Source organism: Epithele typhae, assembly GCF_022376455.1.
Source record: "Epithele typhae strain CBS 203.58 chromosome Unknown BXZ73scaffold_83, whole genome shotgun sequence".
Lineage (NCBI taxonomy): Eukaryota > Fungi > Basidiomycota > Agaricomycetes > Polyporales > Epitheliaceae > Epithele > Epithele typhae.
In genome coordinates, this window is record NW_025954274.1 from 90,415 (window position 1) to 117,443 (window position 27,029).

The 27,029-nt window shown below is 56.6% G+C and overlaps 7 protein-coding genes across 7 annotated transcripts; 1 reads left to right on the forward strand and 6 right to left on the reverse strand.

Annotated features, from left to right (window-relative positions):
* Positions 1-2,315: 2,315 nt before the first annotated feature.
* On the reverse strand, positions 2,316-3,694 carry BXZ73DRAFT_106450 (FMN-dependent alpha-hydroxy acid dehydrogenase; the record flags this gene model as incomplete). The annotated part of the gene is made up of 8 exons (XM_048016632.1): positions 2,316-2,473; positions 2,529-2,583; positions 2,638-2,713; positions 2,776-3,055; positions 3,102-3,276; positions 3,348-3,454; positions 3,530-3,564; positions 3,633-3,694. 8 exons carry the CDS (start codon positions 3,692-3,694, stop codon positions 2,316-2,318), a joined length of 948 nt encoding a protein of 315 aa, XP_047872701.1.
* A 3,726-nt stretch (positions 3,695-7,420) lies between these two features.
* BXZ73DRAFT_54702 (uncharacterized protein) lies at positions 7,421-7,852 on the reverse strand (the record flags this gene model as incomplete). Its single annotated transcript, XM_048021217.1, has 1 exon — positions 7,421-7,852. The coding sequence occupies one exon, from the start codon at positions 7,850-7,852 to the stop codon at positions 7,421-7,423; it is 432 nt and encodes a 143-aa protein (XP_047872702.1).
* A 5,344-nt stretch (positions 7,853-13,196) lies between these two features.
* On the reverse strand, positions 13,197-13,625 carry BXZ73DRAFT_54706 (uncharacterized protein; the record flags this gene model as incomplete). Its single annotated transcript, XM_048021219.1, has 1 exon — positions 13,197-13,625. A coding segment is annotated over one exon (429 nt), but the record flags the coding sequence as incomplete, so codon positions are not given.
* A 3,543-nt stretch (positions 13,626-17,168) lies between these two features.
* Positions 17,169-19,597, reverse strand: BXZ73DRAFT_106453 (WD40-repeat-containing domain protein; the record flags this gene model as incomplete). Its single annotated transcript, XM_048016633.1, has 10 exons — positions 17,169-17,313; positions 18,059-18,087; positions 18,142-18,218; positions 18,276-18,384; positions 18,438-18,463; positions 18,521-18,774; positions 18,827-18,883; positions 18,935-19,100; positions 19,152-19,275; positions 19,325-19,597. 10 exons carry the CDS (start codon positions 19,595-19,597, stop codon positions 17,169-17,171), a joined length of 1,260 nt encoding a protein of 419 aa, XP_047872704.1.
* A 765-nt stretch (positions 19,598-20,362) lies between these two features.
* On the forward strand, positions 20,363-21,639 carry BXZ73DRAFT_81546 (uncharacterized protein; the record flags this gene model as incomplete). The annotated part of the gene is made up of 5 exons (XM_048023526.1): positions 20,363-20,368; positions 20,427-20,450; positions 20,503-21,126; positions 21,190-21,204; positions 21,262-21,639. 5 exons carry the CDS (start codon positions 20,363-20,365, stop codon positions 21,637-21,639), a joined length of 1,047 nt encoding a protein of 348 aa, XP_047872705.1.
* A 618-nt stretch (positions 21,640-22,257) lies between these two features.
* BXZ73DRAFT_81547 (uncharacterized protein) lies at positions 22,258-23,821 on the reverse strand (the record flags this gene model as incomplete). The annotated part of the gene is made up of 5 exons (XM_048023527.1): positions 22,258-22,464; positions 22,606-22,926; positions 22,977-23,684; positions 23,738-23,761; positions 23,816-23,821. The coding sequence occupies 5 exons, from the start codon at positions 23,819-23,821 to the stop codon at positions 22,258-22,260; spliced, it is 1,266 nt and encodes a 421-aa protein (XP_047872706.1).
* Positions 23,822-25,485: 1,664 nt separating this feature from the next.
* Positions 25,486-26,062, reverse strand: BXZ73DRAFT_81548 (uncharacterized protein; the record flags this gene model as incomplete). Its single annotated transcript, XM_048023528.1, has 5 exons — positions 25,486-25,555; positions 25,611-25,684; positions 25,748-25,867; positions 25,917-25,979; positions 26,033-26,062. 5 exons carry the CDS (start codon positions 26,060-26,062, stop codon positions 25,486-25,488), a joined length of 357 nt encoding a protein of 118 aa, XP_047872707.1.
* Positions 26,063-27,029: the final 967 nt, after the last annotated feature.

Sequence of the window (27,029 nt, forward strand, 5' to 3'; positions counted from 1 at the left end):
CTGTGAGTGTTCAAACGTTCACTTTCGTCCTCATGCGCATCCACCTTCCCGCACCCGATACCCCGACCTGTACCCATGTGGGGGTTGCGCAACTCGCACGGCGCGTGCGCCTTCGTGGTGCACGACCTCTTCTTTCCTGGACGATGTGTGCGCCTCAGGCTGTCCTCTCACATCGCACAATTCTGCCCGCGCACCGCTTGCCTTTCCAAAGTCAGACGCAGTTCCGCTTGAGCGAGAGGTGGCCAGGACAGCATGGCGCTGATGGGACACAGTCGGACAGTCGAGGTAAGTGTCCCATGAGTGTGCTCCATCGCTGCGGACCTAATCGTTATCGGCATCACCTAGTGCAAGATCTAGCCGGGTACGAGCCGCAACATGAGCCTGATGGCGTGGCTCTTGACCGTGATCCTCACGAAAGGTGGGTCTTCGCGCGCGCAGGTGTATGCTGGTTCGCTGAATCCTGATCCACCGTTGCGGCCCCTCCAGAGTTCTTGACGGCTGTGGGCAGCTGTGGAGCTAGCCCACCGGCAAGGACATGCTCATCGGCATAGGTACGCGCAATATCGCCCTTCCGCTCTCCGCTGTTGCGCTCCGTGAGGTCGACATTCACGGCTCCTTCCACTGCGCGCACACGTATCCGACTGCGCTCACGCTCTTCGTTGTGACACCTCCTCAGACCCATCGTCTTCCTCGTCTTCTTCATCACTCAAGACGCACCGGTCACACGTCCCCATGACGATCTCGACCGCCTCCCTCCCGCGCAAGTCCTGGAAGCGCAACATGCACAGCAACGGCTCCCCCTCCGCGCTCAGATGGCTCACAATCGTCGGCCGCCTCAGCTCCAGCCCGAGCGCCGCCAGCCGTCCGAGCAGCCAGTGCGGCACCTGGAACGGTGGCGCGGGCCGCAGGCAATGCAGCGCGTGGCAGAGCACGAGCCGCTCGTCGCGCTCGCGCGCGGGCGGCGCGTCCGCGATGAAGAGGTCGCGCCCACGGGGACGCGCTCCCCGTTGAACTCAAACGCGTGCCAGTCGGCGCTGAGCGCGACGAGTTGGCGGATGCAGAGCGAGCCGTTCGCGCGGCGGAACCCGTGCCCGACGTGGTACTTAGGCCTATGTGCCCGTCGCACGTCTCGGAGAAGAGGACGGCGACGGTGATCCCGGCGGACTCGAACACGGGGAGTTGTACCTTAGATGCGTTCAATAGGTACTATCTGGACATGTACATAGATTACCACCTACACGAACTACTGTACTAGGCTGATTAGCAGCCCGAGTCCCGGATCCCGCGCGAGGTGCCCTGACGCCTGAAGCCCTGCGCGCGCCGGGCGTCCTGGATCCCTGCGTCGCCCTGTGCGCCCTGTATGGTCCCGGTTCTCCTGGATCCCTGAAATCCCTGAAATCCGGGGATTCAGGGATTCAGGGAATTTGGAAGTTACTGATGAACTATCCTCGTCAAGCGCCCCCTTCCACCTCTCTTTCGCAAGTGTCATACGGTCTCTAGTTCCGTTCACCTACAAGAAATACCTCAGGTCTTCTTCTGTTGACTCACCGCATCGCAACCTCCGAATCGAGCTGTTCTTCGACGCCCCTCCCGGCTACGATGGCAGTCTGTGTATCCAGTTGGGCTCTTGCAGACACAGTTCCACTTTACCTACCCCCTATTCCCGCGAAGATCGGTTGTCAACTCCATGGACGCATCACACTGCTTTGTTCGACTCAAGGGATTCCTACAGCCATGGGTGGAATTTTGTGTGCGAGAACTACCACATCGAGATGGACGGGTCGTGGCCGAAGACACTTCGGCATCAAATGGCGGGGAAGACGGTGGAGGCGACGTTCGCACCGAGCACCCTCGCCCCTCACGACGACCACACGCTCGAGGTGACGTTCCGGGTGTTCTAGAGGCGGATTACGGCAGCGGGACGGAACTAGGGAGGTCTGCGGAGGGCGGCAGCGGCGACGGTGACGGAGGACCCAGCTCAGAGGGCGGAGGGCATTGCGACAGTCATCGGACATTCGTAGAGTACATATCGCCGGATGTATCGTCATACGCAAGCCACGTCGTCCGAAAGCAATGAGTCCGTGTACCCAATTCCAACCTCGATTGATCGACCGTCGCTTCCCTCACATTCCCGCATATATCCGCGACAGACTTATGCCCCACGAGCCCGAGCTCGGCTAGGATCGTCTTCATCACCACCTCGACGCCCTGCCCGGCGATCGCGAGCCCGTACGCGTACTTCCGACCGACTACAGCGAGGGGGATCCGTCCTCAGCACTCGCTAAGACGGAAGGTGGAGACTCACGCAATACGGCCTACGCCTGGCGATCGCGCGAATCCGCGCTGGAGCGGATTCCGCCGGGCATGAGGACGGCGGACTTGTTCGACGCCTGCGCGGACCCAACTTTGGGCGAGGGCATGAAGTGCTCGACAGCGTAGAGGGAGGTCATCGAATCGTTGATCTGGCGGCCGCCTGGGAGGACACGTCGGTTGTGATGCTCATGAAAGGGGCGAAGGCCAGGACGCACCATGGTTCGAGACGACGATGCCCTTGACGCCCTCATCGATCGCGATCTCCGCGTCCTGGGCGAGGAGGGGTGGGTGTGTGCGCCAGGCGTTGACGGAAGGAACACGCACCTCCGGACCCAAGATCCTCGTCACCACCAGCGGTTCCTCCCGGTGCATGCGCAGGAAGCGCACGTCTTTCCAAGTCCTGAACGTCCCATTCACCGCCTTGCTCCCCCTGCCGCATGATCTCCTTGATGCGCGCTTCACCCAGACGCGATGAGGTTGTCGATCTCAGTGGGGTCGTACGGGAACGCCGAAACCTCGCTCTCGTCGGTGTGTGTTGCAGTCCAGTCCCCGTGGAGCTTCATGAACTTCGGGTCCGAGAGCACGATCTGGACCACAAGTTCGTGCGCGAAGGGGAAGAAGCTGGGGTCGAGGTCGAGGTAGCGCCATCCGATGGCCATGGTGTCGATGGTGACGACGAGTTCGCTGTACCCGTAACGTTTCGCACGGGACAGGAGGGAGTGTGGTGTCTTCGTTGAGTGGCCTGTGGAAGGTGAGGGTATGCGCACATGGGTGATACATCGACGTACCAGTAGAGCTGGAGCCAACGAGCGAACGCAAGACAGCGTCGCTGAGGGTGAGGGGTATCCCGAGTGCACCCGTGGCACGCCCTGTCGCGCACTCTGAATCGGCACGCATAGCGCCTTGGTATCCAATGGGGGCGATGAGCAAGGGTGTAGCGTAGGCGGTGCCGGAGAGTGTTATCTATTTCGTGGGTAAGATCTCGCGTTGAGGAGGGGAACATCGCAAAAATTGGGCACGAGGAAGTGACATACAATGAGGTCGAGATGGGTGACATCACGGATCCAAATATGCGCGGCACGATCTGCTGGCGCACGAACTGGGTTCGGTTCGCGAAGGGGTCTCGCCTGTCCCCACGTATCTGGAGACGGAGTCTGGCGCGTTTTCGAAGAACGATTGAGCCAACACAGAGGAATACAAGGATGAAGGAGCGCACCTGGATAGTCCCTCGGCTTCTCCATCGCGTCCTCCCTGGACTTCAAAGGGTCCACGGAGCCACACGGAGCCCAGAAAAGGCCTAGACTTGCGCGAATGCGGACCACTTGCGCGGCGCGGAGCCGTACGTGTTCATATCCTTCGTCGCTGTGGCTGCTCCAGCCATGTTGAAATGGAGGGTGCACAGCCTGGCGAGACCGGGGGACTGGAAGCCGCGAAGGTGGGGTTCTGTATCTCGTTGTTTGGGCTGGACATGCTGGGCACCGGCGGGAGTCGTCCACATAGGTGTTGCACATCAAGTGAAAGAGTAAGGATATCCCAGCTGTCGAGGCCTGTGTCTGTAAGTGGCAGCGCCCAGCGAAAGAAAAAACATACGCGCGACTCACCCGTCGTTAGTCTCCCCTAGCTGTAGCCCATATTCTATGACCCGCCGTATGCCGACCCATGCGTGACTTGAGCCGCAGGCTCGGACCCATGAGAGGCCGCGCGCACCGAGCAGCAGCATCACTAATCGCATGCGTTGCGTACTGCTGTAGCGGATAGTAGAGTGAGATGGCGGAAAGGAAAGGAGGCGAGGGTTGCATCACGGTCGCAGCCCAACGACGGCAAAGTTTAAGGCGCGCGATGCATACGAGCCGCGGCCCGCCTTCCCGCCATCATCTCCCGAGCTCTCACATAGACCAGCACCTTGTCATAAGGCCCCGGTGCACTCTGAAAGTGTGGTGGCCAGTATACGTTTACTCGCGAGAGACACCGGCGGAAGGAAGGAGCTGCTGCTGGGGGATTGAGATGGTGAGTTCGGACGTGAAGTTGCCAGTTCACGAGAACCGTACGATCGTGTATACTTATATCTTTCAATGAACCCTACCTCCAACTACAACACGGGGAATGACCGAAGTCTGTGTTCGCCATTGGCCTTCGCAGCGTTGCAGCTGGAAAAGCTAGCCGCCCACTCGCGTTTCCAGCTGCAACGCTTCTGAGCCGACAACCTTTCCTCGGCCTCGGAAACACCTTTCAACACACAAATAGCCCATCTTTGTAGCCGTTCGCGCTCAAAGAGCATTCGCTTCCCCTTGCTGCAGAACCCCTCTCGTCCAAATGATCCTGTCTTGCACATCGCGCTGGGCGGCTGCGACGACGAGGACACCCAGCGGCAAGCCCTCGCCTCTGCAGACAGGAGCCGTGGGTCCCCCACGCATTGGGCCACTCCAACTTTCGGGAAGCTCCATCGACGCAGATGATGAATCCTTTGGGGAGCACGACTGCACGACCGATCACCTGGACATAGATGGATCCTGTTTGATGACCGGCGACTGGGGGCGAGTGAGGTTCGAACGAGGCGCGAGGAACGAGCGCCTCGGCCGAACGGGTGCTTTCTAGGCGTGGGTTGCCGGTGGTTGCCGGATGAGGGAGACGCGCGCTAGCGCGCTAAAGGCTATCGCCTTTCGTCTCCTCCCGCATCGCACCCACGCAGCTCAAAGCGCACCCACCCACCACTCCCAGCGCTTTGGTTGTGAGAGTGGCGCAGAACACGTCGCACTCCGGCCTCGCGCTCAAGTGGACCGTCCGGGATCGCGACTCACACTCGCGTTCTGCCCAGCATCGGGCCCGACCTTCCCGGACGGGCGCTCCGCTTTTCCCTCCCGCAGACCAAGACCGAACACGTGGGGCGCTACAGTGACCAGAGCGCCCCTCGGCCATTGTTTCCCCTCACTGCCGGCTTGCCACAAGGTTCCCACCACGCAACTAGGAAGCTCTTCCGCCTGGTGTAGCGATGGGAGCTAGCGGAGCGCGGCGTGGAGGGCGGGCGGAAGAAGCACGACGAGAAATCGCGAATATTCGGTGCCCGAATAGGACCTGGAACACGGTACTGCCATGGTACCTGTCACGGTCACGTTCTTTGTCTGGTCCGCTCCACACCAGACAAAGAACAGGAATCATGGTCGGAGCATGATCCGCGCCCGGCCGGAGTGGCGTAAGGTATTCTGATCCGCCCCCGACCATGCAAAGAACATGGTGAGCACACGTAACCTGACTGACTCATGTTCCCAGCCTGATATGCGCGCCACTGGGCATCATGGCATCAGCCTGGTCCGCCACAGACCAGGCCATGCCCAGGGTTCATGGCCTCAGTCTGATCGGCCACTTACCAGGTTTTATGTTCGGCCCCAAGACTTGTAAGTAGCGCCTTTCTTTTCACACTCTCCCGCGATCATTGATGTTTTCTTCGCCGCACGAACAGCGCTAGCGCCGTCAGTGCTACCGACATTCTTGTCCTCTCCAGCGGCCCCGCCTCGTCCCTCTATCGCCCCGCCTTCAGCCCAGCGTCCGCACCCACGCGCCCATCGCCGCCTGCTCGATGCCGCTATCGCCCGCGAATTCGCTCAAGTCCCGCACCCGGCCCGTCGAACGACTTTGGAAGATCACTGCCGTTTTGCGACAGAACATCGTCGCATGCAACAATCATGTTTAATTAGGTCTACTGTTAGCAATACAAGTTTACAACGTGCTAGTACCTGGTACCGGCAAGCTCCTCAGAGTTCTCGGCACCAGACAGACTCGTCGCGCACACGCACTATCAAAGCTCATCAGAGCCTCAAGCAAGGAGGCGAACGTGTTGCTGTAGTGGGAGCTACCGGCCGGTAGCTTCCAGCGCAGTCGCACCGCGGTGCGATTGCGCTGGAAGCTAAGAGCGCAGTGGCACTCGGAGCTATGAGCGCAGTGGCACTCGGAGCTATGAGCGCAGTGGCTCCGGTCATCAGAGCCTCAAGCAAGGAGGCGAACGTGTTACTGCAGCGGGGGCTACCGGCCGGTAGCTTCCAGCGCAGTCGCACCGTGGTGCGATTGCGCTGGAAGCTACGAGCGCAGTCGCACCCAGAGCTATGAGCGCAGTGGCTCCGGAGCTACGAGCACAGTGGCGCCCGGTGCTCTCATAGCTACTGTTCACGAGCGCGCCTTGCAAACGTGCGCGACAAGACCCGGTACAAAAAGTCAGTATCATATGGACTACGAATGGTGGACGTTACTAACGAGATTGCCTCTTCGTGCGCAGAACGCCCAAGGATCCAACTCCAGGGTGGAGCCCCTCGACCGGAGTGCACGCGACACAGATTACCGCAGGGACGGGAGCGTGTCTAGGAGAATGATTAACTGAGGTATCGTGAGCGCGAGCGGAGGGATACATATCTGATCAAGCTGCGTCGGTGGTCAAGCGCAGGGTCAGGCACACTGGCGGACTTGAGCCGGATGGTGTGCTTGCGCGGCAATGGACGTCCGCGGGACAAGCGCGCAGTTGAGCGGGAGGTCGAGCTTGAATGGTCTTGAGCTGAGTCGAGCCGGGCTCAAGCGGCGTCGTGAACGAGAGTTCGACGGGCTGGGTGCGGGACTTGAGCGAATTCGCGGGCGATAGCAGGCAGCGATGGGCGCGTGGGTGCGGACGCTGGGCTGAAGGCGGGGCGATAGAGGGACGAGGCGGGGCCACTGGAGAGGACGAGAATGTCGGTAGCACTGACGGCGCTGTTCGTGAGCGTACCTGGCCAAAGGATGCGGCGGTGTACTAGTCAGGAGAAAACGTGCGATGGTTCAGAAGAGCCGTCGGGATTTTCAAGCGCGAATCTGCCAGTTGTAAAAGCGATGAGAATGACAGCAAGCTATCAAAGAGCTCTGTTTTCACAGCTGGTAGATTCAGTGCTGATCGGTAGCTTTCGACACATTCGAAAGTTGTTAAATATCTCTAGCGTCGCATGGTGATAGAGGGGACACAGCGATGTGATTACTGACACGCACAAGACAGTGTTACTCAACATCATCTACATCATGGGTATAACCTAGACGCGACACCTGTCAGTGTACGTCAGCATATAGATCGTGGTTGTGCTCTCTCCACTCACGACTACTTGGAGCGCATGGCCCTACGCAATGCCTTGGCATCGATTGCGTTCGGAAATGGCGTCCTGGGCCTGAGAGGCAAGTCGAAGTCGAAGTCTTCGTCGATGATCTCAAGCATGGCGATCTCATACGGCTGACGAGCCCTGAGCCACTTCCGATCATAGCAGTTGCGCCACAATCCTTTCGCAACGGGGCCGACCTGCTCAGGGGCGTTTGTTGGAAGGTAGCGGGATCGGGGCGGATTGCCTGGAGTCGCCCGAACGCCTACTGGCGTCTTGAAGTTGTCGATGTGCTGGCAGCTGAGTGTCCACAACCACTCGTTAAGTTGTCGACTACGCCATGGAACCTTCTTCATGCGAAAGAGGGGAGGATGAGTCTTCACTTCGTCATCCGTCTCGTCTCCACTCATGTGGCCGGGCATGAGTTTCTTCAGCATCTTGCTGACATGGCGGATTTTGAGCTGTGCAGCGATCAATCGTCGCATCTGTTGAATCTGAGAAGGAATCAAATAAGCTCAAATACTCTACAAGAAGCGAACTCCACTCACACCGGACTGCCAAGAGCGCATGGCTTTGATGCGTAGCTTTTCATTGTGGGCCTCTTCGGAAGGCGGATCGAGGGCCTCCTTGTACTTGGACCGCTTGCCACCCATGTGTTTATCTAAGATATGCCCGATGATCTTCCTCGTGCGCAAAACTGGAGAGATGACGATCTCTGAGTCCAGCTCGTATCCGGGCAACGCGGTCAAGAAGTGATCTATAAAAACTTCACGAGCAAGCTGGTTGAGCGGTGTGGTGGTCCAAGAACGTATCCAGTCAATGCGGAATTTCTCAACCGTGCAGGTAAGAGCACCGCGCAAGTTGTCGTCGAAATCTTCGATGTCTGAATCGCTGATCGGAGGTTGCTCCTCCACGAGCTCTTCTATCGATGCAACGTTACACATTGCATCGAGGTGTTTGCGGACGCAGCTCTGGGCGGGTGATGAGTACTGCACGGATACTAAAGATGAACGGTTGCTTACCTGGAGGAACAACTTCGCTTTGTAATTGGCGGGATCACTGAGAGCCGTCGATACCGACTTCTTCCTCTTGGTCTTCTTGGGAGTCGTCTCGTCATCTGCGTCTGAGACAGACGCGTCACCTTCTGTGATAGGTCTCCCACCTCCACGACCGCGCCGTGTGGTAGATTTGCCATGAGCTGGAATTGTGGCACTTTCTTCTGCCTCGCCGCTCTCGAGGCGGGAAAGAACGCGCGTCATCACGGCTCTGTGCACATACAAGAATCAGTTGAATATACGATAGAAGGACATATATGGGTTCACCAACTTACCGGGTATCCCGACTCTCCTTGATCAACGTCTCCATCATGGTTATCATCGCGGATTGAAATGCCATCTCACCGCCGCTTGCACCACCAGAGTATGGGCGATAATCACGCTGAGTTGGCATGGCTTCACGATCCGGGTGAGCGCACTAGAGACACGGATCAGCATCCATAAGGAACATCGTATGATAGGGAGCTAGTCACCGACGACGGTTGCACAAACGTAGGCGAAGGGACTCTGTGCTGCTCGGCACTCGAGTGATCTTCACCGTTGATGGAGGTGCTAGCGTCCGATTCGTTGCCTTGACTCATCAGCGCATAGCTTCCGTTGCGTTGTAAAGAACGGGCGGGATGAACGGATGCGATACTGCCTTGGGAGGACGTGGAGGGCTGAGGAATGGAACGAGGTGTGGTACTGCCTTTGGAGGACGACAAAGGCTGTAGAATGGGCCGAGGTGCGGCAGGAGCAGGGCGTGGCTGAGGAATAGGACGAGGTGCGGTACCGCCTTTGGACGACGACGAAGGCTGCAGGATGGGACGAGGTGCGGCAGGAGCAGGTTGTGGAGGCTGCTTGACGAAACAATGGGAAGAGAAGGAAGGATCCGAGATGTTGAAATAGTCATACGACGAGTTTTGAGGGCCAACATACGGCGCTCGAATCCGGGGGTAAGAGGGCTCAGGACCAGAATCGTCACGTAGCGCACCTCCGCACGGTGGAACTCCAGGTCCGGCAAGGGAGTGCCACGGTGTGAAAGATGTAGACACGGGATCGGCGACAGGAGAGAAGGCGAAGATACTGAGAGAGGGAGTCATACGTATCGGCCGCGAGCCGGACATTGACTGAGATTGGGATTGAGACTTTGACTTATCGGCGCGAGAGGGACGCGCGCTACCCTTCTCGTTACTCGACTGGGAATCCTTGTCAACGGGCTGCGCGCGACCGTTGGCGTACAAAGTGTCTTCGTCGCTGGGCTGGGAGTCCTCGTCGACGAGCCGCGTGCGACCGTCGGCTTCCATGGCGTCTTCGTCGTTGAGCTGATAGTCCTTGTCGACAGGCTGTGAGCGAGCGATGGCGTACAAAGCGTCTTCTTCGCTGGACTGGGAGTCGTGTTCGACGGGCTGCGTGTGACCGTTGGCGTCCATAGCCTCTTCGTCATGGATGAGATGCAGGTCTCCGTGACTACGTGAGGCTTCGTCGACAGGCTCGAATGCGTCATGGAAGTCCTGCTCACAGTCCATGAACTGCTCACTTTCGTCCTCTGAGAGGACGTCGTTGACGTGTGCGTCCATGAGAGGCTGCTCTTGAGCGGCATGGCTATCGATGCTCATGGCCTGTTCAGGTTGAGACTGCATTGGTCTCGTGTTCAGTCTCGTGTTCAGGTGGGTATGGTGTGCAGGCTGAACTGGACATGTTAGACGTCACAAACACTACATCGATGTGAAGAATTGGCGTACATTAGCTTCATGTTGGCTCTCGCTCGGCGTCAAACTCGGCGTCTCCTGAGAACCGGGCACCGGTTGAACGGTGCGCCGAGGTTTTGGCAAAGGCATAATCCGCAAGACTTCTCGATGTGCGGCGGGCGCAGTGGAACGCCGAATCTCGACCTTGAAAAATCAGTTCATCAACACAATATGAGAGCTACACACAACAATACTCACCTGATACTTCTTAACAGGGGTGCTTTCTACAAGCTCCAAAGGCCGTGCGTTGTGGTTCTGGTGATAGTAATCAACGTGAATATTCGGCGTTGCAACAAAATAGCACGCACCATTTCAACCTTTTTACTCTTTCCATCACCCACAAACTTGTGGTGGGACGCAGCCATCAGTCTTCTCTTCGAGAGAACGCTGGGGCTGGGGCTCGGGGCGCGTGGTTGGATGGGTGGGTTTTGAATAGGCCGGTGCTCTTGGGCAGCGACGTGTGGGCCAGGATCCGGAGAAACCATAAAGATATAGAGAAGTAGAGCGGAGGGTTTGCTGACAGGACAGTGGTTCAGGATGGGGGGAGAAGTAACAAGATGGGGCTCACCTGTAGGACCCCTGGCATAATGTGCAGCATACGAGAAAAGATCTTGTTTCCCTTGCTTGCCATTATGTGGCTCTTTGTATTGCAGCTCACAACGACTAACAGGGGCGCTAACGCATGGATAAAGAACATGGTAATATAGGCGTCAAATAACAGGTTCAGGACGTACTCCGAAACAAGAGTTCACCGACACAAGCGACACTTCGTCATATGTGATTTAAAAAGGTTGGTCAACTGTGTGGCTTCCGGAGATGGGGCAGAAAGGGGCGAGTGGAGGTATGCAGAAGAGACGCGGCATCCACGCCGGAACAGCATGCTTGAGAAGACGAGGTACCTCGTAGAGTATCGGCAAAGGAAGTCCGTAGCGCGATGCTGAAGTTTGACGGCTGGATGGCAGACGGGCGTGAGCAGAGCAAGCGGGAGAGATGGGTGGACGTACGGATACAGAAGCACGCAGCGCGCTAACGACCCTCGCCGAGCATCCGAGCGAGAGCTCCGCGATGTGACCTCGATCACTAGTGGGCTGTCGATGGATGGGAGGGTGCGCGATGCAAGAGAAGCGGTGAGGAGTGTGGAGTAGGAGTGAGGGGACCGGTGTAGGACTCTGAGACGAAGTCCCTGAACCAACGTACCGGACGGGGTGTCGCGCACCCGTGAAGTCCCCATAAAGGCTCGTAGAAGTGTTCCTCAGCGCCATGTTCACGTCTGAGTGCTGGAGTTTGGAGAGGAACAGGACACAGATGAAAGGCGTGAGCGAAGAGTGAGTAGGAGGGCAAGGTGGGCGCACCAGAACATAGCGCTACAGGTCGGCGCAGTATCGCCACATAGTATATGAGCAAACGCTCTGCGTTGCAGTCTTGAAATATGGCAGTCGAATGTGGGACGCGAGCAGGAAGCGGAAGTAAATGAGTCGAGATTTGGTGGCAGAAAAGGCGTGGGCGTACCAAAACAACGCAGTATCTCGCAGAGTCCCCGAATACCTGCTTCATGGTGCGGCCTTGACGTGTGATAGTTGAACAGCGGAAAAAAGTGGAATCCGAAAGAAGGAATTGAGCGGGGAGTTAGAGGGAGTGACGGGCGGACGTACGGAGATCGCGTGTCTTGCGCTTCAAACAGCTCCATAGATAACCTGGTGCATGCTCTCCGGAACATCCTTGATGTCCGAATGTCGGCAGGTTGATAAGAGCGGAACACATGGGCGAGGAGTGGGCGGGATTGGGGGAGGTAGGGCTTGGGCGCCGAAGCAGCGTGCTCTGCGCTAGTGTACCACGTTATGGAGCATCCGAGTGGACACCCCGTGTCATTTTCTTCATCGTTGGCTATTTGTGGGCGGAAGGCAGCGTGACGCGAAGGAAGGATATGAGTAGAGAGTGCGCAGGGAAGAAGATGCGGGCGCACCCATACGGCGGACTCTTTGTTGGCGCAATGATCCGCTGAATATCCAACAATGTGTCTCGTAGCGTGGTCTGGACATCCAATGGTTGGATAGCGGGAAGGAGCGATATGCAGAAGAAAATGGTGAGGAGAGGGCGGCGGGAGAGACGAAGCGGGCGCACCGAGTCAAAACGTTGCGGTCCGATAGAGCAACCCGGACATCATTCGAGAAGATGTCCCATGACGTGGTCTTGACGTCTAACCGTTGAACGGGGAACAGAGGCAGGACGTGGAAAAAACAGGGCGAGCAGAAAGTGGGCAGGAGAGGCGAGGCGGGCGCACCGAGTCTCGAGACAAAACATTCCAAGCGGACAGTTTTGAGGCCGTCCTGTGTCGGCGCAGGGTCCCTTAGAGGTGCTTTATGGTATGTATTTGATGTTCTATGAGCTAGCGGTGGGGGAGGGGCAGGATACAGAGGGAGAACATGAGCGGAGAGTGGACGGGTAAGATGGGGCCGACGAATGGGGCCGACGTACTGACATGGGTGAACTCTACGTGTTGAAGAGCTCGACGAAGACTTCGAGCATAAGCTCTCACATGCGGTCTTGAGGTATAACGACTGTGGGTTGGACCTGAGGGGCCCGGTGCAAAAGAAGGATATGAACGGGGAGTGGGCAGGAGAGAAGAGGCGGGTGCACTGGAAGAGCGCGTTCGCGCGATATTCTATATGTCCGAAAACGCGAACTGCGGCGCAATCTTCGTGTCGAACGGTTGGATGGGGAACAGGAGCGGGGCTGAAAGCGCAGGACAAGGGGAGTGAAGTGAGAGGAAGTGAGAGGCAGAGTCGACAGTGCGAGACGTGGCTGTGACTTGCAAAAGTGGCGGCAGACCATCAAAGCACGTACTCAACTCCAACTTGTGGATGAAGGAGAGCTGGTCGTCGGGAGACGCAGACACGAAGAGAATAGATGGTATGGTGGTGTCTCGTGGTATTAACGTTTGTAATGTAGCGACAACTCGTTCAATGGTGTGATAAGGAAAACAAGAAAGTGGAGCCCTACGGGGGAGTTCCGTAAATCCACACACCCGATAGGCACGTCGACATAGAAGGTGTCCCCCAATTGTCCACGATCTCCAGTGCGAAGACTCCAAAAGTCATCCCCAGGTCCACGAACTCACGGGAGAGTGGAAACGATTGTGCCCGAGTGCGGTTGTGAATGTCGTAAACAGGGGAGCCTAAGAGCACCCAACGTACGTCCTTATGAATCGTTGGTCGAACGGGTTTGCCCGCATCAGCGGGTAGCGTCTTGAATAGCCGCATGTTCGTCTGGCCATCTACAGTGCCCCATAGTTGCATGTTCTTCGGTGCCCGGGTGCGTCCTTCGGGATCCGTTGCCAGAGTGTCGATAATGATATGCGTCGGTCGGATCATTTGCGTACTTCGAACACCTATCTGGGCGGGGAGGGAGGAAGGGGCCCAGCAACGCGATGTGTCACGGCTGTTGAGAACCGTTCGAGGATCGGTGTTCTGAGCGGAGCTCCAAGGAGCTGTGAAGGCAGAAGAGGAGGTGATCTGCCAAGCAATTGTCCCTCCGGCTATGTCTTGAGCGTAATCGACTGGAGATGGCGAGGAGGATGCAGAGGAGTGATGGTGAAAGGCGTCCAATATTAGGCCTTGCACCTGGATCGCATCCGCACTGGTGTGGCAGAGAAGTACGACGCCTTGGGAGGATGTGGAGATTGTGCACCAACGGGAAATTTCAGCCCAAATAGCGACAACGATGAGCGCAGCGGCAAACACAACTGGACGGCGGAAGCTGACAGGCCGGAGCAGTGCGGAAGTTTCGCGCTTCGCGGGTGGCGCGAGGCGAGTGGAGGTTTCCCTTTGGAATCGAAGAACTTTGGGCTCTGAGGTTGGCCCTGGTTTCAAATTAAATCAAAAATTCTACGTGAAGATACTGAAGAGGACGAGCACGCTATCGAATCTTCGCGTAGAAGAAATCTAGATGCCGCAAAGGGATCGTTGACGGTTCTAGAGGCCATGGAGGTGACGACTAGATGGGCGACGTAAGCGAAGCGCACTTCTGACATTCTAACGCAGAAAACCCACATTTTCCACTGCTGATCAGATCAGTGAATGGTGTCAGGAAGAGGAAGGCAGTGGCGGCTGACAGCGGAGGAGGGGCCCAGATGTAGCGACCATACTATAATGGTTCTTTCAAAGAGGCTTTGTCTGGTTGAGAAGCCAGAGGATTCGGAGCGATACAAAATTCGACGGAAACCCGAAACAAATTAACAGCATCGTGTTCGGACGAGATTTCTTTACTATGGGTTGACAGCATGGGCATGAAGATAGCCTAACGAGCGGCAAGCAAGTGGCGCCAGAGGAACTTGTACACTCTCGGCAAAAATGTGAGGTAATGAAAAAGATTCTCAATACCCCGAAAATTGTAGAAGAGAGCTCCTGCGGTGCACAGTTGTCGCCAAAGAAGCAGCAACTTAGTGTAGGCAAATAGCAAATAGAAGGAGGCGAGTGCCACAAGAGGAGCTACCACAGCCCCGAATATATCCGACGTTAGAGCCATCACGAGCAGGGCGCTCCCTGACCTCAAAGCATGGAAGAGCGCGTCCGTTGTGCACTGGCATCAGTAGTGGGAATACTGCATGCAGCGCGGACGTCACGGATGACGGCAGGTGAGTGGCTCGAGAGGAGGTGCCACACCTTTGACAGGAACACAGGCATGAGAGGCGCATCGATGAGGATGTCCGTCTGGAAGGGTGTCGCTGCTACGTGTGGACATCCTCGATAAGAACATGGCTCACGGTGCGCAGATCGCGAGGGACGGTGAGCGAGTGGCACAACAACAGCTACCGCACGGTCGAAAAGATCCGGTGCGAGAGCTGCAATGAGCGGATCGCTTGTTCGCCGTGCTCGCAGCATGTGAGAGAATTCCCCCACCGTTCTGCGGCATACCTGACGAGATAGCAGTCCATGGCGCGCAAATCGCAAGGAACCAAGCGAGTGGCGCGAGAATAGCTACCACGCCCAGTCGCTGCCGCGCTGTGAGAGGGTCCACCGCTGAAGTTCCGACGCGCAGATTACTCGTTGTCTCGCCATTATACTGAAGAAAATTTTCGCTGCGCGCGGAACCCTCAGCAAAGCAGCACCGACGACTCATTGCGGAGGGAGCCGCGAGGGTAGCTACTGCGCCCCCAAAAGATCCAGCGCACTACGAGGAGCAGGTCACCTACTACTCTCGCAGCACATACAACACAGTACCCACCGTGCGCCTGCATCCTCGACGAGGCAGAGACTCAAGGCGCGGAGCTCGTGAGGACGTGGGATGCTAGCGGTGTGAGAGGAGCTACCACATCCTCGAAGAGTTCTGGGCCCGAGCGATGACGAGCGCTGTCATCGCAACATACGGGGATGCTCATAATATGCGCTGATGCCCCTGAAAAGGCAGCAGCTCACACTAGGGAGCGCTTGGAACTAGGATGAATGAAAGGTGCTTACCAGTCGCTGTTGAACAGAGCTCACTCGGAGCTCTTCCAGACTCAGCCTCGAGGCCGTGTATATACCACTACATTAGCGGGGCCGCCTGAATGAAAAGGAAGAGGTGAGATAGGAATCGAAAAGTTCAGGTAGAAACAGGGCCGAGGCGACATACGTTCATCCATGCGCGTGGCTGAAGAGAGAGACGTGGCTTTAGCGCCATCCGGAGCTGCGTCCCGGTGGTCTTCCTTGCCGGCCCCGAGAAAGTCGGACCGCAGCGGCTCCATGCGTCCGGCGTGCACTCTGTCTCCCGCGTGTGCCACTCCGCGCTCATGTTGCCTGTTGCCCTCTGTTCGGCCTGCGCATGCTCACATCGCTGCAGAGGTCACCACTCTCCAGGACGACCCTGAGCGGCGGTGAGGGGGGCTCGCGCGCAAGAATCTAGGCAAGCTCTCGTCCCGGTCTAAGCCCGTTATTCCTCTCTTCCGCTCACTCCTTTTGTTCCGTCCGGAAATCCAGATCCATTCTTCTCGTCCACCATCGGTGCACTGGGTGGCTTAGCCAGTGCGTACAACACTCTTGAACTCAATCTCCGTAGCCAGACCGACTCCTCCAAGCCCAACAGCAACTACGCTCGTCTGGGCGACTTCACCATCGAGCGCCACCATCCCCCGCCTGTTTACGCTCTGTGCGCTCCTCCGGAGCTCACCCAGCGCCACCTTGTTCCCTCTCGTACCTTCAAGTAAGTCAGCGCTGTCGCTCTGCCTGTGCTGCTTCTCACCTTCCCGGAAGTGTGCTCCCTTAAGCGTGCGTGCGTAGGCACGACACCCCCCGGCCGCAATCTTCGTGCTCCTGACGCCAGCGTGTCGAATGCATCCGCAGTCCTTGCGCTAGGGCTGTGACGATACATGCGGCGCCGCACCCGTGCGAGCTCGAATTCGCCAAGGCACGATGGAGGGTTGGTGACGGTGGTACGCACACGGATGGAGAGCGGACTGAGGTTGGAGCGCGGATTCGATGCGGTGTATTCACTACATATGGACGATGTTCAATGAAGCTACTTGCTATGCTTGGCTGCATGGTATAGATCGTCAACTTTAGGAACACAAGAAGTGGATAGAAACTTACTCGCAGCCGCCTTTTTCTGTCCCCATGCCTTACCGACCCATGACGGCGCAACCAATGTGGGCGTAATAATCAAAGAGCGACCATCCTCTCTCACATAGCCGATCTTAACCCTCTCCCAGCTCCCTTCTCCAATGTCGTCCTCGGTTCTGAGCCACATCCGGACACGATCCTCATAGATGTGAAGAAAAATGTCGCCCACTTGTAAGCCACACGCTGAGCTGAGTCTCGGTGGCTCCTTCAACTTAGAATTCGACGTTGTTTCGAACCAGTACGTGAACTCGCCATCGCTCTCCCGGATTGCTCGCTGACGACGCTGCAGCTATACAGTCCTCTCAGCACCATCTACAACGTCGAAGGGACTGGTTTGTACTCACCTGCACGCCCTGCACCTCTTCGCTCCTTTCCCTAGCCACCGACTCCGCTCTGGGCTTCGACCTGGTTGATCGCGTCTTTGGAACGGACGGACTTTTTGACGACGTAGGTACCTCGGCTCTTGCTCCCCGTTTGCCACGGCGAGATGGGGCATTGAGCTCCGTCTCCGATCCAGAATCTGGTGTGGCAGGTGAGCGAACATCCGAAGCGCAGCCTACATCGCAAGGGTTTTGGTCTGTAGCTGGGGCAGGCTGCGGCCGGCGCAACACACCCTTGGTGGGACGAGCCGTGTTGGGGGAGTTAGGGGAAGTGGAGGGACCGGATAGAGTGGAGGGGTTATGCATCCAGTCGTTGCTGGAATAGTCTGACTGAGAAATGGGTGAACGTTGGAACTCAGGAGCAACTCTGTTACATTGTATTAGTAGTGAAGTCGGAAGAGCCTCCATAGCATACGCACATAGGTGTCCTCGTTCGTCCGACTGAAGCTGGATAAGACTCCATGATTGTGGGTATGGCGCGACCCCGTGAAGGGGTGGAAAATCTAAGCACCGTTGGGCCATTACTGACAACTCGGGTGGCAGCCGAGAAAGGTCGATCCTCAGTCGGAAATTGGAGGATCGTAGCGCCTTTGCCTGGAACCAGAGCGGAGGCGAAGACGGAGAGCTTGGTGTCCTGAGTGCGACGATGGAGCACGTAGGACCATACCGACGATGATAGGATGATTGCGACAAGCACTAGACATAGTTGTGGAAGGGTATCGGAGATGAACGGTACGAGCAAGTGGGTCATGACGGAAGCAGGTGGGTAGATTCATGGAAGCAGTGCAGTACATATACATTCGACAATGACCGGCGCATCAATCTCGACTAAACGCAACTACTTTGTCCCAAACAAAACGAATGCCGCCATACAACCCTACCAACATCAAGGCCCATTGAAGACCCTGGAGGATCTACGGCAACTTAGTTAGCATATGTGAAGGCCGGAAGGAAGCCAACGTTCGCACAATCGCGCCATAACAACTTGGTTCTGGGAAAGTCCGTTTAGGTACGGGAAGCGTCGGTGTGAGAGATCCATCTCCGACTGGAGAGTGTTAATCAGTACGCGTAAGAAAACGGGCACTAGCTCCATTCAACTTACGCGCATCAACCACATCCACCGCCTTCCAAAGGATAATGCGGCAGGCTGCATCTTTGTTGAATACCCCGGTAGCAATGTAAAAACCGTCGGTGGAGGCATCATAGAAGCTCTGTGAAGTGGGCATTAGGGTATGTAGGACTGGGGCGACAGGGAGCAACATACATCAATCGCAAACACACATTCACCCTCTGTGATGAGGGTCAGAGCTCAATAATGAAGACAAAGACGCAAATGCGAGCAAATACCTCCCAACGACAGAGACTGCTTAAGTCGGTTATAGATATTCCAGATGTTGATCTTGCCGTTCGACGTACCTCCGAAAATTGCGGTCCCTTGGTGAAGGAAGCGAACTGGGAGACAGCACCCGGCACTGACGTCTTGATGGGCGGTGAAGAGAGACTCTACGCTTCCGGGCTTGCGCATGAGGAATACTTCGAAGCCTGTCAATGAATTCGACACGGCAAGAAAGCGACCATCGGCACTAAAATGCGCGTCGGTGCTATAGCCGCCACTGAGCCAGATAGCAAAGAAACTGATAGGCTTAGACGTACATTCGTCCGGGGAGAGATGCAGAATGCAGGCATTTGCCTGTTTTCCCATCGTAGGCTCTGCGAACGTAAATTTAGTAGGTGACCGTTTTCAGACGACCATGAACTTACATGATGCCATGGGTCCGATACACCACCAGCAGTACGGAGGGGTGCTGGAGAGTGCTCATCCAGTGCAAACAGGTCACGACGACCTTCTCGCCTGCATCCGGTTTAGGTGTTTCAACTTCGAAGTCCTGACGCCAACGCGAGATGTAAACATTGGTCAGCCAGTCCTCTTCAACAAAATCCGTCAGCATTCGATGCTTCAAATAATGACATTGCTCACTTTTTTTGCAGTAAGTCCATATCTTAACCTCGTTATGAGCTCCAGAGACGAGGTGTTTCCCCCAGAGGGCGAGGCATTCGACGGGATACTCATGGGCCACAAACCCGTCTAACTCTACAAGTTCCTATGTGAACGTCAGGGGGTATAGACGTGATTATAGCGCAGCTACTCACATCGGATATTCGCAAAAAAGCAAGAGTCCCGTCTTCCATCCCACACATGAGGTCGGTGCTCGAGTCCTCGAGCCACAGCAGCGAAAGGACAGGACTGTTCCCGAAGAAAACGTACTTGAGCACCCCATTTGCTGAGGACCAAACACAAACTTTGCAATCCATCCCTGCCGATGCTAAGTACTGGCCGTTGTGGCTGAAAGCTACACATGACACCGCGTCGGAATGGCCTTGCTGGTCGAGAAATGTGAGGGCAGGTTGGTAAAGGAGCGGCATGGTATCCACTAGAATGTATATGTCGGACGCTACGGGCTGAAGCTCAGTGATGGGTGGCGAATGTGGTGGTGGATTACAATCCTCGGTGGCGTTGCGCTATCTCTGCAGGGCGTGATCGTGGCGGCGCTTGTTGCTCGGGCCGGCGCGAGGTTCCGTGTACTACGGGGAAGGGTCTATGCCACACTCTCGCTCCGCACTCTATCTTCCTTCGTTCCAGGTTTACGCACGTTCCATTCAGGCAAACCCCCAAGCGTGTGCGTGAACTTGTAGGACTGTTTTCGGTGAGTTTTACCGGCTCGCGTTCTGTCGACTACCGCCCTCCCCGTCCCCCGCCTGCGCGCCCGCCCTGACATCCTCCTTCTTCTCCCCGCTTTCTACAGACCTCCGCATACGCATTAAACGTACACGAAGGAAACTGGGAGTCTTTTTAGACTTTTGTTGGTGAGTTTTACCGGCTCGCGCTTCGTCGACCACAGCTCTTTCCGATCCTGCTCCCGCCCGCCAGACCTCGTAGAGCACGCACGTGGGGTTCGAGCACCGCGCACGCAGAGTGTTATTGTGCACAAAGGTACACTCGGTGGTATCGCGATGCACAAAGGTACCCAACGGAAACTCCTCCTCACAAAGGTATGCTGCATTTGGACTCCGATGACAAAGGAACTGAGCGCGCTTTCCGAACCAGCCACGTCCTTCGCGCACAGACAGCGTATAAAATCTCACCGCGTCTGTTTCCGAAGATGTACCAGCCCGACCCAGTCCGACGCCATGGAGGTGAGTGTCTCCCGTACAGATTGAAAGACAACAGGCTGATTCAATTATATCCTTGCAGACCGTTCTCGCCGACATCCATCAGGTGCGCCTGTCTCTCTTCTGCGAGTAGGAATTTCTTACCGAATTTCTCACAGACCTTTTTCTGCGCCGACACGGTGGCTGAAGTTGAGGCCTTTGTGAGTCTTCACTCGGAGGCCTTTGTGAGTCTTCACTCGGAGGCCTTCGTGAGCCTCAACTTCTCAGCTACAGAGGGCGTTCCCCTGGACCGCTTTCGCCAGGCATACATCAACCTCAAGACCGAGGTCGGCGTGTCCTCGGATTTGTTACGCCGTCTACTGGGTCTCCTCCACAACATCGAACGCCTCCAACTCTTCCTCCCTAAAGATGCTACCTCCGACGTCTTTATCAACATCGACTTCCCCAACCTCGTAAAGTTCTCCACCAACGCCCCTCACGCCGTCATAGAGAATTTCTTGTCCGCTCATCCTCAGATTCGCTGGTTGAGCCTGGACCGTCCCGTCATCCCGAATTCCCTTCAACCCATTGCGCCATTTATGACCATGAATCGCCTCCTCTGCCCCGTCGCCCTTCTCCGCGACGTTCACTTCCCCCTCTCTAGGCTTCAAGCCCTGTACCTCGACATCAACAGCGGCCAAGCGACTATCTCCGAGGATCTGCAGAAGATGGCGTCTCATTGCGGGCAGAAGGCTATCTTCGCAGAGCTCACCCACCTCTCCATCCAGATCGCACCGAGCGACGTGAGTGTAATGCGCGAGATCTCTCGTCTGTTCCCCGCTCTCCGGAACCTTACTCTCATGGAGATTTGTCTTATCAATGTAAGTATATGAGTGTCTAACGCTTGCGATTTCTGCTCACTTTACTTGCGCACACAGGCCAGACAGAGCGTTGATGGCCCCAGGGCCTGGGACGCCTTCAATGACGAGTGGCATGACATCCTCCTCACCCTTCCCTCCCTCCAAACCTTCTCCCTCGCCACTGTCTCATTCCTGCTGGAGCCTCACCCCCTCGGAGATCTCCTCGCTGAAGATTTCCTTGTGCGTCACTGGGCGGGAGGGGCTATGCAAGTTCCTCACCCCGCTCTTCGCTGTATCATTGCCGCATACCCATCGTGGGCAGGCTCTCCACCGGAGATAGCGTCGTTCTGGAAGTCGAAGGACGGGAGTTTGGAGGGTTGGAAGCGAGTGAACGTTGTCCGTGGCGGTGAGAAGGCGAATAGATCCATCATGGCGGGCTATTGGGAGATGCCTTGAATCCTATGTACATCACTACTGCTTGCTGTAATGCCGCTGGAACAACGATATTATACATGTGCATCGGAGTGAATCAGCACGATAAATTGTGTGTCCGACGCCCTCTCGTATTCGACACTGTGGCACTGACCATACTCGGAGCGCCCAGCACCGGGAGGCCGTCGACACGCGCGATCAGAACTAGACCCAACGCGCGCGCAATCATCGATCATTGTCCGCGTGCATCTGCACGCGTTAGAGCAATATGACTGCTTCCACCTGAGTGTGGCGCGTCCCATGCGGCACTTCTCTCCAGAGATTTACCGTGTGTTGACGGACATTTACCGTCTCGTCACGCTGGGCCACAACAAATATCGTTCGTCACGCTGGCTTGGTGACGACGCTTTTGGAAACGTAAGCTGTGTGACCGAGCCCGCGCGGGTGGCTCCGCGTCGTGCGGTGGTGGGCTGCGCTATTGAAGCTAATCGACTGCCAGCGCCGTGGTGCGCCACGAAGTCGCCGTGTTATGGCCTGCTCCGCCTGTCTGGTTACGAGCTTCGGCGCGCACCCGCTACGGACGCCCAGCATACGATCGTCCGCCACTGGTTACCTTGCATCACTTATATTCTCGCGCCCGCTTCACTGTATCGCCACGCGATTGCCTCCTGGCTCCTCCCCGTCGCCTCTCCTTCCCGTCTCCCCACTACCGCGAGCCTCTCCGAGGTCAAGCGCGTCCTCTAATCCGATCCCGCCTTTCCGCTCGTCTCCGACTCGCCCGACCTCCGCGCTCCCGCGCTCCGCGACCGTAACATGCCGTGCTAGCCAAACTCCATACATCCAGTCACACTGCAGCGAGATCAGCGTAAGAAATCATTAAGACGATGTGTAAAGACTCTGCACGTCCATTTACAGTACATTGGAATATTGCAAGCGATCTATAATACGCTGCACCTCGTCCTCGTTTACGGCTACAACCCCGGCCCTCACCCACTTCGCCGTCGTAGAACTAGGACCCCACCGCGACATGATGCCAGGAGAGTAACCGCACCCCACAGAATACGCCAAGAGAATATGGTAAAGGGAGGGGTGAGGAGATCGGATTGAGACCCCGGTCCAGTGGCGTACAACTTTCCTTTCAGCCCGCATGTCTCCGATGGGGGCGTCCACGAAGAGGGGAGAGGTGGTGCAGACGAGCAGGCATTCCAAAAGCTCCAGCTTGCGCAATGCCTGCTGCCACCGACGCCCATCACCCCACGGGGATTGCCGAGCGATGACGAGACGTTCAGCTCCCCGGGAGAGTGGGAAGGGCTGCAAGAAATGAGGTTAGTGACGTTTGGGAGAACGGAGAGCGAGCTTACAGGAGTTCTTCCAGCGTAGATCAAGCACAGGCTGTGGATCTTGGGAAAGAGTCTTGGAATCTCTTTCACAAGTCGGCGATCGCCAGGCCCCATGTGGACGTACAGAAAGTTCACGCGAGGGAATATCTTCGGAGAGAGGTCCCGCAGGGTGCGAGCCACACGGGCACGAGAGACCGGGATGCCGGCGGCGTCCTTCAGCTCCAAGTATAGAACCTCGAGCCGGAAGAGTGGGAACGACAGCCCCTTGAGGCATCCGACGGGGCAAGCAAGAGTCGTGATGTTGTCGAGGAGGGGAGCATGGCGGAATGGAATTGAAGGAAACCTTGCGATACCAAAAATGGTAGGGGTGTCGATGGGTGGACAGAAGAGGGTGAGGGTGGTGATGGAGGGATTCTGACGCAAGAAATAATAGACTGTGGATGCGGGGCCGTCGTAGATGAGCTGTTTGACGCCGCGAAAGACAATGCCCTGAAGTACGTCTGGGGGAGTGTTCTTCGGGAGGTCGAGGCTCAGCTTGTACACGGTGGGCCAGACCGAGACCATGCGAAGCAACTGGCGCAGCTGCAGTAGATCTTCGTTTGACGCTTCGACGCCCCGCTCCCAGCGCAAGTACACCTGAGCGTAGCGTGGAAGTACCAAGTCTGGGGTGGCGTTGATAAGGTCGATGTGGTTCTGCACCTCCTCAGGGGCATCGACGCATAGAATAATCTGGGAAGAATCAGTGCTCCATGCGTAATGTTGTAGGTGTGATAGAAACGTACCCTGTGAATGATAGCCAACCTGCGCTGTAAAAATATCGCAATCAGGTCCAATCTGAAACGTTAACCTGGCGCACTCACGTCCATGGTCGAGACTGCGGAACGATGGTGAAGACGAAGTGGGAAGGTGGTGGAGATGGAGTAGACGGTTGGTTGGGGAAGATAGTTGAGAGGTTACAACGGCGAGGTATGGCTGCGACGGAGATGTACGGTGAGGCTGGCAGAGAGGAGGGCCTGGATAATTATAGGTCTTAGATGAGGTTCAATCGCAGTGCCTGTGACCATGAAAAGGAGGAATTTTTCGATAGGACAAAGGAATAGATATGTGAAATGGTGGATATACGAACCTTTTGTGTTCTTTGAACCCTTTTGATTGCGCAGTGTAAAGGCAACCATTGTGGATGTTTCCACAGAGAAGAGACGGAAGGGATAGAAAGACGTCCGCACTGTAAGCAATCGACGGCCACATTGTGGAGAGGAGGCACACGGGGAGCGCGCACGGCCGACACGCGACGAGGCGGAGCTTCTCGAGCACGCAGACGGCCGCGGGGGAGGGGGCGGACATGGGCGCGGGGGGCCGCGAGGGAGCTGCCCAGGCACGCGAGGGGCGCGCACGGCCGACGCGTGACGAGCTGGAGCTTCTTTGTGCAAGCTTTGTGCGGGTTCTCTGATCAATCTCGTCCATGATCTCGACTTCGCCGCCCACGCCCCGCCGCCCGGCTTCCGCTCCACTTTTTCACGACGCCCACGGGTGGGTCAGTACTCATGCGAGCCAGCCACTAAAGTACTGGTACTGTATACTTGCGTGCGGGCCAAGCATATGATGATAGAACTCATAAGATAAGATCTCCGATATGCCACGCTGCTCCACCGACTCGGCTGGTAGCGCTTGGTAGCGCCGGCCCGCCCCGTTGCGCCCGCCATGGCGAGGTATGGCTCCAGCTCACCCACGCGTCCCGGCGTGGGCGACAGACGCGGGAGACAGTTCATGATCACGATCGGTGTAGACGCTGACGACGTCGTGGCGCCCTCAGGCACCTGATTCACAGGCACCCGAACCGAGACCATGATTGATAACTGCGTCTCAGGTATCTGGGGGTGGCGGTGCTCGGGGAAGAGGCAGCCCTCCACGGGCCGTGTGCCGGGGATGCCAGGGAGACCGCGGCGGCGCGGAAGCGGCTCGCCTGCGAGGAATGGGGCAAGCGGGCGGGCGAACACCCAGGTTTCGCAACGCGTCTGCGACACATTCTGAACGATGCGTCAAGAAGCGACGAGTACTAACGACAGTGACGCCGAGCACTCGCCCATTGAGACGCGTCCTTCGAAACCATACGCCTCGCAAAAACACGCAGTGCCTGAACCCTGGTGCTGCTTCTCGTTCGCGTTGGGTGCGTGTCCCACCACCACGATTCTCACATCCTGGCAGGAGGTGCGGCCACTTAAAGGGCCAGCGATACAGACGTTCCGTGCGCCGTTGAAGTCAACGAAATATATTCATGGAGCGTGATAAGTTGGTAATTACAAGCATTATCGCTTGCTACAGCTACCAATGCATCTATTACGGTACTACGGCCTAGCTACGCACGCTGGATACCTGAAATGTTCGGTGTCAACGCAAAGAAGAAATTCATACTACCTTCTTCACGCTCTGTAAACTAAGATCTAGCAAAATCATGGCCGTATTTCTGGCCGGCATATTCTACTTCGAATCATACCTCCACCGGAGACCAGTCACGGGCGCAAAGAGCGGTCTATGCAGGGCCATTCCACCCCAAGGGATGGTTCCTCAGTCCAATGAGGTCGGCGACTTCGCAGCCCTGGCTACAATAGAACATTAGGGAGCTACGAAGGAGGAGGAAGAACCAAAATCACACACCTGCGCGCAACATGGCGAGTGATCTGATTCGGCCTTCTGTCCTTCTTGTTCCTGGACCCGTTGCCGCCGTGGGCCTGCCAGTGTCGCGCATGTTAGGTGCAGAAGAATGCCACCGAATCTCGGCAAAATCGACATACCTTATGAAAGTTGACGGTGTGGGCTTCCTGGATGTCGAAACGACATTCGCCAGGCTTGAACTTCGCACTGACGTTATGGGCGTTCTCGATGATACGAGCGCCGAGTCCGTCTCGCAGCGCCTGCGCTGAAATCAGCCGCGCTCCATTGAAACGAAAGTTGATCACTCACCTCGATAAGTTCCTTGCAGGCGACAGATCCCTCCACAGGTCCGCGCAATATGACAAGCAGGAACTGTCAACCAATGTCAGAAGGGCGTAATGGATGAATGAACGGGAGAAACGAACAGCCCGGTGTTCTTGACTCATGGGGGGCATATCGGAAGGATTTATATCGGCGGAGAGTGAGGTAGTAAAGGGTAGGGGAGTGAGAGCGAGAGATGTGGAGGAGGAGCGACAGAGGTGAACGCCGTGGGCCGGGGAAGAAAACGCGCGCGTGAGCGAACGGAGGGCGCGCGTGGGCGGACAGATAGGCGCGCGCGTGAGCAGACCGAAGGCGCGCCTGAGAAGCGAGTCCGAGAGAGCCGAGGAGCGCAGGGGAGTGAGAGTGAGGGATGCAGAGGAGGAGCCACAGAGGTGAGATGCTGTGTGAAGGTGCGCGTTTTGATGCGACTGAGGGTGCGCGATCGACGCGACTCGGAGAAAGTCGGGATGAGATCGAAAGAGACGCGCGTATCGATCGCAGTTGCCTGCGCTGGCGCCGTTGCAATGCTCAAGGACTATGTAACTGTATGGGTAGCATTGACTGGCTGCTTCAAACCAGGACGTATGGGACAGTGGTAAATATAGCGTCGGTCGTTAGTCCTTCTATAAGTCGACAGTTCGATTCTCAATGGAGTATTCTTTTTAAACTCGCCTCAAATGATGGCGAGGCAATAATCATGATCCTTTTGGCTCCCGCCATGTTCTCCTCGATTATAAATATTTCCTCTTACATGAAGGTTGCAACTGCGATACACGACGCCGGACGCACGGAGCCGCTGCGGTCCGACTTTCTCGGGGCCGGCAAGGAAGACCACCGGGACGCAGCTCCGGATGGCGCTAAAGCCACGTCTCTCTCTTCAGCCACGCGCATGGATGAACGTATGTCGCCTCGGCCCTGTTTCTACCTGAACTTTTCGATTCCTATCTCACCTCTTCCTTTTCATTCAGGCGGCCCCGCTAATGTAGTGGTATATACACGGCCTCGAGGCTGAGTCTGGAAGAGCTCCGAGTGAGCTCTGTTCAACAGCGACTGGTAAGCACCTTTCATTCATCCTAGTTCCAAGCGCTCCCTAGTGTGAGC